The following is a 12,638-nucleotide window of genomic DNA, read 5'->3' as shown; positions in this document are numbered from 1 at the left end:
GAGGAAGAGAAGGAAAAGAAAGGTTGAAATTATTATTACATAAAGAGGAAAGGGAGCAAGAATGTAAAAAAAAAAAAAAAACAAGTAGAAACTAGGGCAGAAGTAAATCACACTAAAAGTGCATGATTTCTTCTTCCTCGTGACTTGAGGTGCAGGATGAGGGTCATGCTGAGGGCCTGGGTCAGGGTTGGGACAGAGAAGGGTGGTTTTTGTATGATACTGACCAGCTGTTCTCCTGAGAGCACTTCCAGCAGGCGGATTAGCATGCGGCCATCGCGTAGGTCAGTATACAAGTCACCGATGCGACAGGTCACTCGGCCTAAGTGAGAGTTCACCCATTTGGTGAAGGTCTTCTTCTGTACTGCTTCACGCTCATCTGCAAAAAACACAACAGGAGAGGGGTTGAAGTCGCATTACATCAAGATTACAATTGACTCGGCTCACTGAGATGCCACTGGCCTCACTATCATTACTGTCAGAGAAATAAACATTTAAAAGGAGTCAATTTTGCTCTAAACAAACACCAATGTAGTCTATGGCTTTAATCACTTCTGAGAGCAGACAGGTGACAGTAAATCATAAGGACTTAAACCTTTTTCCTGAGCAGTTCATTTCACAGATAAGCTATGCCATTAAGTCTCTAGGATCACTGTATTGACAGCTTAGTGAGAGGTTTTCACTGTTCAGACCAAAGTTTACTGATGGCCTGCCCATATGTCCATGCTAATTACTCTAATGATGTGAGTTTAGAGGAAAAAAGTGACAATGCAAAATTGCACATGAAGGCAGTGACGTTCAGTGAGCATTTTTGTCGTTACTTTGTTAGAGCGGGACTAAAAACAGAATCAATATAAATTAAGCTGTAACAGCAGCTCAGACATATGGACCAGGGAAGTAAGAAGCTAATCCTGCTCCGCCACCTAACAAGGTGACCTCATTTCTAGGACACAAGGTCTCCCTGCCTTTTGAAAACACTATTCTAGCATAGTACCTAATGCACTGCCCCTAATGCAGGCCTACACAGAAAAACCCTGAAGACAGAAAATAGATCAGAGGAGCAGCTCTGTATTAATGAGTTAAACAAAACAAAGGCCTACTTATAGCTGCATGAAATGAAATATAATAGTGGAGAAGATAAATGGACCTTTTACAACAATGAAAATAATAAAGCTTTCGCATTTTGATATTCATCAATAAGCAAACCAAACCATAATAAGCCACATGTTGAGTAAAGCTGGATTTTAAAAACCTATACACCACACATAGCTCCATTTGATAAAATCAAATGCAAGCAAGAGCAATCTTTGATGGTGACTGGTATCCTGCACAAAAGTGCAACATACAACACTTTCTGGTGTTGCAACAACATGCACTACTAACACTGGTCCACCAATAAGTAATGATTAAAGGTCGCCAAAGGCAGGACTTGTGGCTGTAAGCTCTTCCAAAAGCAACAGTATTCAAAGCTGAAACTTCCAACCCCAAGGCAAACTCCAAATATTGAGGCAGTGGCTGTAACATTGGGTGATTGTGAAGGTTAAAGCTGACAGCAAGTTTAATATACTCATAATGAAAGAGATCCATGAGATTAAATCACGTGGTCAGCACCAGTTCTTCTGGAGCGCTAATAATAAAAATCATCAAAGTAAACCCATTAGTAACTCAAAAAGCATGAGTTTAGAATAGGCTACTTAAAATATGCTACAGTATTAGTTAAAACTTTATTTAATAAATTATCATTATTTTCTGAGGTGATCAAAGACAGCATGTTGTGCAATTAACCACTCTACTAACTGTCAGCTAAAAAAAGAACAAATTTTGAAATTTCTCTCCTTCTAGGGTGGAGTAATACCGCAGGACGTAACGCTTGACCTGTTGCAACCTTGTGGTGGTTCCTCTATATTTATACTCTACTACTATATTAGAAAGATCCTCTTTTGAAATACGTAAAACAGACATAGTATAAATGTATTTTAACATCAAATTACAAGCAATCTGATACTCATTTTCTAAAACAAAAAATTATGTTTTTAACACAATTAAAACAGAAGACTCAGTCCCCTAAAGCAGTGACCTCTGCTTTACCTCACTGTAATTCAAGTATTAAAAAGGTATCATGCGGAGTTTTTAACCTCAAGTGGCCCTGTCCAGTGATATTTTGATGAGCAGGCCTCTGTATTGTATATTAATGTTCCACCAACATGCTCATGAGGATGCATATGTATGCAACGAGCATTGGGGTGTTGTAATACCTTTTATCTGCTGACTGCAGAGGGCCACACCTGTCAGGTGTCATGTTTTTCCAAGTTGAGAGTCATATTTCAGTGTCTTTTGTGGCCATCTCACAGCCATGCAAACAAAATCTCTGGAACTGCCACATCGTTGAAAAACCATCCCAAAAAAGTGTTTGCACAGTGATAAAATGCCAATGCACTGTGGAACGCTCTTGCTTGCTTCATTTGCTGTTCTCCTGACAACACTGTGTGCTTAAATGCACTGGCCAGCAGTAGAGGAAGCAATAAGGAATTATTTTCCGTTATTTGGTATAAAGTTGTTTGGCTGGCCATGTTCTGTAACCAGAGCTGAGGGTGACAGAATGGCACATAGAGGCAAGCAAGCAAGAGCATTGAATAGAGAAAGAAAAAATATGTGAAAATGATTGGTTTCACTGGACTAGAATCACAATAAATTTACCTGCTCGCAGTATAGATAACCATCACAGATTATTTGGATGTATCCTTATAACTACTACTTAGCTACTTAAAATCAAAATTTTCAAATGAGAACTGGACTGTAAAAACAAACACATTAAAACAGGCTGTTTGTTAGACTTTAAGAACACATACCATGTGTTTTGGTGAGAAATGAATGAATGAATGAATGAATGTAAACCAAATTGAAAACTCCACAGGATACCTTTACGTCTGGGGCGAGAGGAATTTTCCTGACCTTTCCTCACAGCTAAGATGTGTTACTGTAGTCAGATGGTAATTGAGTTCAACTTGTGCAACAATTTAGTATCATTTACCAGTTATATCTCCCTGTCCCACCCCTTTCTTTTCCCGCTTGATGGCTTGGTAACAAGTGAGGAGAGCACATACATTACAGACAAAGAGTTCAATAACACATAAACCTATATCTCAAACACACAGTACAATGAGATGGATATATTGGTTTTAGAGTGATTACCGCCTCACTGGGGGAACTATGCAGACAACACAAAGAGATCACAGGTAATAGATACAAAAGTACACATACACATGAATCAACAGGTTTTATGAAGAGGGCCCCAAAAATATGTTACTCTGTGTTTTAACACCAACAGATATATAGAAGAAGAATCAGCTTTATTGTCATTGTTCAAGACAACAAAATTATATTGCAGCTCCCAATCCCGTTGATAACAATGTTCTAACAATCCAACACTTGAAGACAAAAAAATAGGTGGCTGTATGTTAATTCAAAGCAGGTGACAGGGCTGACTATAGTCATGGCCTACAGGCACGTTTGTAGGGCTGGAGCTGAAGCACAAACAGGCTTTTCTCTGCTACCCCAGCTATCAGCCCTTTGTCTCCAGGATACATGTGCTTTTTCCTGGTTTACCTAAACTCGATGATATCAAACAAACAAAAGAATGTTATGGCACCACACTCACACAGCTACTATCAGTCAAATGGCCCTGCTTTAGTTCAGACCTTGTTTTAGGTTGTGCTGGTTGTTTGCTTGTCACATTAAAGAACGGACTCTCACTAAACCTGTTTGGTTTCTTTCCCTGTCTCTCTCATGTACCACACACACACACACACACACACACACACACACACACACACACACACACACACACACACACACACACACACACACACACACACACACACACACACACACACACACACACACACACACACACACACACACACACACACACACAAAATGCATGCAAATGAAAATGTTTGTGTTGGAAAACTTGTTAAAAGGACAACGAAACGATTTGACGCTGTTCAATGAGAAAGCAGAGGTTAATTACTGTGGCAGGTGAAGTACAGTGGAGGAGCCTACATTCCTCCTGAGGCTTGGTCATGTTGTGACAGAGCCCAGGAGTGAGGAGGAGACAGTGGGGCAGTGGGCAGGGGTCTTAAAGATGACATGCTGTTTCCCTGCCGGTGCCACGCTCCCTAATAACAAGGCTACCAAACAAGAACACAAGGCAGACAAACACAGACATCACTGTCTGATGTGTTTGCTCATTATAGCAAGCAAACACAAACTTGTCATCAGTTGCTGCTAAGGTAGATAAGGGCAAAACTGGTGCAGCTGTTTTCTCTAACAATGTGACATTTGCGGATTGTGTTGTTACTGCAAGGGAGGATATGTCAACTGTAATGTTTGTACATCCACGTCTAAATGGTTTATCATTTTTTACTAACCTGTAAGAATCCTCAGCATCTGAAACAGAAAGCTTGGCAGTGTTTATTTTTAACAGTACCCTGATGGTTGAAGGTGAGAAAAGATACAGGAAATGGGGGCTCTGCCTTCCCAACGTTTTCAGATATCTCCTGTCATGCAAAATACCTGCAGAGCCTGCCAACATCATTACACTATTACACAAGAGAGGACAAAGGAGAAGAGTGGGAAAATATGAGCTTTAGACAGTAAGCTTAGTAATTAGTAGCAAGTCTTACTAAGTCTTATATAATCTTAGAATTTTACTCTGTCTTGTATAATCTTTGCGCTTTTAGACAAAAAATCCCACAAAGCGACTTTCCATATCAGCCTTGAAAAATGCACAACTATTTTGGAGCTCTATCTGTCCTTGAGCCTCTTCCAGTAAGCTGGAAAAACAAGTGACTGCAATTTTCTATGTCATGTTGTTCTCCATTGTTTACTAATGGCAGATCAGAACTGGTGGTTAGAGGCATCGCTGAATGTTTCAAAAGCATATTTGGGCATGTCCAGTCACTTTGAACATGTTTGTCTCTGGTAGTAAGCTCTAAGTATATGTCGGGACAGGGAAGTAGTGTTCTACTGTTAAAGGTGCAGAGCTTTGGCTCACTGCGGCTTTCCTATTTATCCCCCAAACAAACTTAGGCACTGTTGATAATGATGATTATCTGCAGGTAATCTAAGCAAATATGCTGCCAAACTTAATCCTGTCTGTGCGGCTGATAGTAGCTAGGATCATGTTTGGTGATAACACAGAGACAGTAAATCTGTGGGCCAAGTCTCATGCACAACTATGAAGGAAAATATCACATCTATGCATCAGAACATCATCTCTGCAATTTCAGAAAAAAAGAGTAAGTTTATATCAAGTGTACCATTGTATTCAGGCCATTGTTTCACATGTAATGTTTAGCTGCTCATTTAAAGACACTGGACGCATGAGTTACAGCATTAAATTATTAACTGATCAGAGAAAGTAATGTCTTCCCAACTTTCACATTCCTGAATACAACAAGCTTATCTAAGTCAAGTTCAATGTTCACTGTTGCATCAAGGTCTTAGTAAATTAACTCATGAGGGAACTAGAGCGGCACAGAATAGTTGAGTAATCTATTGCTCTATTGACAGAAAAATAAACGCCAACTATTTTTTTTAATAATCGATTAATTAAAACTTTTTTAAAGCAAATCTTACATGATACATGATATTTGGGGATTTTTGACTGTTGGTCAAACAAAATAGGCAATTTGGGGGCGGGCTCCAGTAGTCTATTGGTTAAGATGCATACCAGATAACTGAAATGTTCAGTTTGACTCCAGCCATGGAGCCTTTGTTGCATGTCATCTCCCTCTCTCTCCCCGTATTTTTGGACTGTATCCTGACTGTCACTATCAAGAATAAACAATGTCAAAAAAACAAGAAAACTGGCAATTACCATGGCTTCAGGACATATTTCACTGTTTTCTGTTAATCTATTGACCAAATGGTTAAACAAGAAAATAATCAGCAGATTAATCAAAAATAAAAATAATGTTTAGTTGCAACCCTGGAGCTCTGGAGAACAAACATCACTGATTCAATGAAATACACAAGAATTACTGTTATGATCAATATTTCCCAATTCCTGCAAACACATTTTCAAAAAAATTTTAACCCTGTACTGTCAAAAATGCCTTACAATAATGCAAGTTCACCACACAGACTTTAATTCATTAAATGCCACAGTGTGCAATGTAATTGAAGCAGAGTCTTTTTCAGTATCTGTTGCTGTATACACAACATACACTGGCCCAGTATAAGAGGTCAGCACTGCTCTTTATCCACTGACCATGCCGTGACACTAATGAAATCCTGTTTGTTTGTCCACAACTGCATACTGCAGATTTTGTCCACTTTTCATTTTCCTGACTATTACTGTCAAACATACTGGACTATTGTCTTATATTGGTTATTTCCTGACTCCCAAACATATAAGAAGAAAGCTGAACAGAAGTATAGATTACAGGCTGGTAATCATTATGTACTGCTTTGATCTCGTTTCATGTCCTGCCCAGGTCATGCCTTCCTCCCTAGCCATTCCTAGTTGCCTTTCTAGTTGGGTTGAAATGCCCTTGGTGCATAAACTCTTGACATCCTGTCCCTCACCCACCCTGAGCTTGCGTAATGAGTGCCTCTGGTCACCCCGTCCTCAGTAAGAATGAGTAAACTACTTCCATCAATCTGTCTGCTTTAATCTGCTTTAATGACCTTCTCCTGGACATTCCCACACAGACAAGATTACGGTATTGTGCCAAAGGATACAGAAAAAGCGCACTCATCAGTGGGGGTCTGACTTTTCTCTTACTTTCAGTTCTAGTCTCATTTATTTGGAAAACAAAGTCTAAAAATAATAATACTCTAACATTTCTGCTACATTTCATCCAATATACAAAAAAATGTTTTTGAAAATGTGACCATTTTTTACAACCCTAAAAACTGTATGTATTCATACAGATGAAGTTATTTTTCATGTACAAAGCATTTCTGTAAACCCCTAAATCCAAGTTCAAGCACAAGTTTACCTTTAATTTATCCAAAAAGTTAAATAACTTGGTCCTGGGTGCCAAAAATACACAACAAAAATACAGAATACACAAGGATAATTCCAGATTTGGAAAAATCAAAATATGGTAGAAAACTGGAACTTTGTAATAGCGCAATCAGAAGGCACATTTTCCGATATCTGGCATGAATTTCACCAACTCTGTGTCTCAAAACCAAAAATGAAGGCTACAGAATCTTTTCTTTCAGCCATCAGCCTTCAACTGTGTTGCTGTCTAAGATTAAAGAGTAAACCTGAGGCACTCATTTAAGGGATACCTTGACATCTTGTATTTTAATCTGTTATTTATCTTCATGAAGTACTCGTCACATAGTGAGAAAAAACCTAAGATACACAACAAGTGGCTTCTAAGCTTTGTGGTTAGCATTCTTTATTGACACCAGTGGGTGGCTTGATCTGAAAGTTAACTGTAGTGCATGATACTTGGATGGATGACGTGCGCAATGCAAAAAGGACGAAACATTTTAGAGTAGTTGTAGGAGGGGTTGGTATTTATAAATCAGGTTTCAGCAACAGGGGAAAAAGTGACACATGACGTACAGAGTGCTTAGAGCTGCTGTGAATTCTAGAGATCAACTCAATCCAAGGAACGGCTTGACTCAAAATCTTTCTAAAACTCCCCTCAGTGACTGCCTAATACTTACCAACAGGACGGAGTCACACATTAACACTTTTCCCTTGAGGGTGAAAATGGCACAAGCCACTTTGAATGTGTTAGTTTTACATAAGGTTACACAATGTGCTGTAACTTTAAAGTCAACATTTGCTTCAGTTACTTGTGGATGTCAAGTCTAAAAAGCTGTAGTGTAGCATTTCTGCATTATTATCAGGCCAGTTATTTGAAATTAAAATGAAAGTGAACAAGGAATGTGTGTACAAAACAAAATGATACACATACAGATGCACATGTCTTGACATTTCCCTCCGTATAAAAGCGGAACTGCCCTTCCCCTTCTTATAACTTTGAAAGTAGGGCTGTGGTAAAACTGCCGCCTTGCCACATGTGGGATGGGTTATTTATACACTTGTAACAGTTTGGGGTCACAAGAACAGAAACGCGATGTGTTTTTCCTAACAGGTTTCTTCATACGATGAACAAAACTGACAAGCAAATACAAATAAGTAAGAGTCCTGTCTTACAGCACTGTTCTTTTTCCCTTTGTGAAGGCAGTGAAAGGTGCTGAATGTGCTCTTCAGGTCATGCCCCTCTGTGCCATCTGCAGCTGTAGCTGATAATAAGGAAGATGGGGGAAGTGAGGGTTGGCCAAGGCCAATCCCATGAGAGAAGAGACAGAAACAGGCACCTCTCAGCCATAACATCTGGACACAAAAAGGGTGTGAAATGTCAACAAGACAGTAATTGTCCTTTAGCCTCCAAAACTGCACTGTCTTGTTACACTTGCAAGTGGGCAACTGTCAATATTAGTAAAACTGTACAAACAAAGGCATTTGCATTTGCGTGTGTGTGTGTGTGTGTGTGTGTGTGTGTGTGTGTGTGTGTGTGTGTGTGTGTGTGTGTGTGTGTGTATGTGTGTGTGTGTGTGTGTGTGTGTGTGTGTGCATGCACGTATGGTGAACTCTCACCAAGGTAATGTGACTCTGAGTTACAGCTGGAGGCCACTAGAGTCAGAGCTTTCACTTAAGAATTTTAGAAATATTAAGTTACACGTTCAATTCACAGTGAGCTACTAGACTTGAAACTTTACCCAAAATGTGACATTCATCTCTTCTAGTATCAATTCAAATCCTTAAATAAAGTATAAGAGCAAAATTCCTATGACCAAGACAACTAAGCATTCATTTTGGAAAAAAAAAAAAAAAACTACCACAAAATTAAATGAGGAAATAAGTAATATATTGGCAATACACAGCTAGACACTTAATGGAATTGAATTGAATGAAGCCATATTACAAATGCTGCTGAGTGATAGTCTAAACTAAAGTCAACAGCAGTTGACTCAGAGGGTACAGGTAGCGAGGACAGTGACCTTTTGGACCAGGACCCCATGGTCTAGTCTAACTCACACTGTATTTATCTGGGCACCAGGACATCATTATATTGCCTTTTACTGGAAGTAAAAGGCAATATCTGGAAAAAATATGATGGGTGGGTAGGCCAAGAAAAAGAAAAAAAGCTACTTAAAATAGCCTTTGTCCCACCATCTCCCTTGGCCGTAGTTATACAGTTACTCGGTTTATCTTTTACCTGATAGATATAATTTACCAGCGAGTCAGAAAATGCAAGATGTGTTCAGTGTTTTCGTCTTAGACTGGTAAGGGACCTGGAAATCTGCCTTTACCAATTTCCAGCTACCACTAATGTGTCTTTAACTAAGATTTGTTTTTCCACAAGTCTCTGTCTTAAAATGTTCAAATCTTTACATGGAAATCAATTATATAGCTGAGGTGAAATATTAGTCCAAAAAGACAAGTTGGCAACCACTGATCTTGCACAAGTTGCATAAAAAGGTGACAAATAGTTTAAATGAATGCAAACAAAGGGGACTTGCACACAAAACAATTTTGTGAATGCTTCCATTTGTGTGAGATAATGACACCAAGCAATGTACAGTACATGCACATCATCTTCTTCATTCCAGCCGACATCATGATTTAACACGGGGGGAGGGAGTGACACAAAGAATGAGCCTCAAGAGTTGTCAAACTGGAAATACAAGCGGGTGTTGCCAAAATGCATTTGTACATCTGAGTATGTGTCCCTGTGTGCATATTTACAGCTCCATCAAGAAAATATTCATGAACAGAGATGACTAACAAAGAACATGGGGAGTAAAGTATGTGTGTCCCCCATACATCTGTTCCTTATCTTAATTCCCCTATCTATGTTCATAAACAACGTTCCAGTATGAATCAACCTCATTTCACAATATCCTTGGTGTAGGGAAGTGTGCTAAAGTCCTGTCAGCGTAAATTTGGTGACTGATCTGTGACCCCTAAATTACACAGTGAGTTAGAGGCTTTGTTTCCTGACACGTTGAAAAAGATGAGTAGGTATGTACCCTTAGCTTCTTTATGTTCAAGGTTGCACTGCTGGCTCTGACAATGGTGTAAATCTTGTACTTTCTTTGAAGTAAGACACTATCTCGTCTTTGGTCTTATCTCCAGAGCATTGGTGCAGTCAGTGTGGAGATGTAGACGTTTTTTTTGTACATACATAAATACATACATTCACACGCTTTCAGCAGAACAATCTCTCCCACAGTGGCAATGAATATCTTGTGCAGTATGTTAGCTGAAATATTTTTGGTCCAATACAAGAATGTCAAACATGCAAGTAAACCGTAAGACTCTCCTTTCCAGACAGCAACCGGGGAGGGACCGGAAGCTAGCAAAACACTGTGATCTTCACACACACCACTGAATGACATGCCAGTTGCATATCCTATAGCACACACTCATCTACTGCAAATACCTGACCTCGTGGCCTGTGACTAAGGGGTCTAAAGCTCAGAGGAACTGGCCACATAATGATACAAGAATCCTAATAGGTACACATGGTGATCAAACAAAAACCTTTACATGGTGAAAAAATGTTCCAGGTCACACCCCAAGGCGATGGTTTGTTTTACTATTTTTATTGCTATTTAACACAAGCATTTATGGATGTTGATAAAACGTATTAAGTAGTTAATAAACTAAAGGGCTTTGGGAGTTAAAGAATTATCTTAAAATGCAGTTTTAGCTGAAGTTTTAGCAGGGGCTGTTGTATGATAGATTATGAATATGTCAGCACTTTAGTTTCCACATCATTTCCTAATACCTACATGATAACCAATGGTCTCTGTGATTTCTGTGCGTACGACCTCACAGACCTCACAGGCTTTGGCCAGAGACAGAGCCGTGCATTGTAATAAGATAAAAAAGGACAGGTGGCCCAGTAATCAGGTGCCAGACTGCCTGCCTGCTTTAGAGCTGAACTGAAGCCTACAGCACGTCTACCCTAACTCTCTCGATTCCCTCCACTTTAAGCTCTGAAATAGCACTGAATTGAGAGAGGACTCTCTCCAACCTGCCACTTATACCAGAAAAATGCTGAGCCTTTTGGGGACTCATTTACAACCTTAAGCACCTGCTGTGGGCCTATCATTAGTGCTCCACCCCAACAGTCCAGTTCTATTTAATATTTCCTGTTTGAACAAACAACAGGATATATGTTAAAGGGTAACACTTATCGCTCTTAGTCAGTCTTATTAATAACTTTTAACATTAACAACAGATTCCATAAGCCACACACCAGAGAACTTGAGACTCTGTGATGTCCATAGGACAACTGTATATTCAAAAATATTGGCTGAGCTAACCTAAACATCCTAAACTGATAAACATATATTTTTCATTTCCAAAGGGGATGGAATTTCCCTCACAAATTAACAGGTCATCATGACTCTTACCTTGCAGCTGTTTAAACCTTCCTTCCAGGATGTTAGAGTATTGCACCTGATTAACAAATGCTGCTGGTGACAAACAGGGCTCTCTGTCCCTGTGATCCCACTCCATGGCCATTCTTGATTTCTCTCCTAAATATTCCTCTCAGATACAGAATGAATGGGAGTTCTCCTGCATAGCACAGCAAAGGAAATCTTTCCCGCTAAAAAGATATCAAATCCTTTAGCAGGTTCTTCAGAAGATAAGAGTTTTGTATATCCAAAATGCCTTGGTTTATCCTCCTCTTCTAGATTCCCTCAATGCTGTGCCTCAGTAAGGCACAACACAAGCTTGAAAATGTGGCTGTCTGTCCTTTTCTTCATCTATTGTATCTTCCACCTTGTCCAATGAAAACACAGCGGTGAGTGCAAGGGTGGAGGATTTTTTCAAAGAATAATTTCAAACAAAACTGAAGAACAAAATGTTCTCTTGTTTCACCTCCTCGCGTGAAGTATTTCACCACACTCGTGGCGGTAAAAACTTTTGGTTGCACTCCCTCAAGGTTCTAGCAAAGGAACACTGGCTATTCCTTCCCTCCAAACTCTGAACACGCATTTGCTGGAGCAGAGCACAGCAGTGCAGGCTAACCGGCTGTGGTCGGATAGCTGTGTAAACAAAGCCTGCTGTGCCGTCTGAAAATTGTGTCATTTGCATAAGGTGTGTTTGAGGGAGGAGCACAAAGGGAGAACACGGTGGAAGGATGAGGAGAGGGAGGAGGTGTAGAGGTGGACTAAACCATTATAGCTCTTTGCTCAGTGTAACTTGAGGCAGATTAGTCAACGTCACCAGCACTGGGGGGTGTGGCCTGCCAAGAAGGTACAATCACGAAAGTCCCCATGAGATTGAATCTTCTTATGCTGTGTGTAGTTCCTTCTTATTTCTATCACTCTCTAAAACAACATTTGACTCTCCTTTTTCTGTTTACAGGGTCAGTGTTACGCTCAGGCGTTAGGACAGGAAGGAAGTGGTTGAGAGAGTCTTAACAACACAACAAGGTCTTTTCAGCCTGAACAAGATTTGAAATTATGAACGTGTGTCTGTTTGTCAGGCAGATGATTAGGCAGGGGTGGGGGTGGAAGTGAGTCATTACTTGCCTAAAACAATTATGAAACTACTGTATTGGCACACTTGATGTACTACTAGATTA

At 39.7% G+C, this 12,638-nt stretch overlaps 1 protein-coding gene across 3 annotated transcripts in view; it reads right to left on the bottom strand.

The window, feature by feature from the left end:
• Positions 1–12,638, bottom strand: part of LOC121909685 (spectrin beta chain, non-erythrocytic 1) — a 53,833-nt gene that overhangs the window by 21,667 nt on the left and 19,528 nt on the right. For 2 of the 3 annotated variants that reach the window (XM_042430256.1, XM_042430254.1), the window contains exon 3: positions 225–376. In XM_042430256.1, the coding sequence (XP_042286190.1) occupies positions 225–376 (152 nt within the window). Of the gene's footprint in view, positions 1–224; positions 377–11,457; positions 12,091–12,638 lie in introns of those variants that run through there. The other variant, XM_042430255.1, reaches the window with a different exon arrangement.

Source organism: Thunnus maccoyii, chromosome 13, assembly GCF_910596095.1.
Source record: "Thunnus maccoyii chromosome 13, fThuMac1.1, whole genome shotgun sequence".
Classification (NCBI taxonomy): domain Eukaryota; kingdom Metazoa; phylum Chordata; class Actinopteri; order Scombriformes; family Scombridae; genus Thunnus; species Thunnus maccoyii.
The sequence above is the reverse complement of the archived record's forward strand: the minus strand, read 5'-3'. Positions and strand labels throughout refer to the sequence as shown.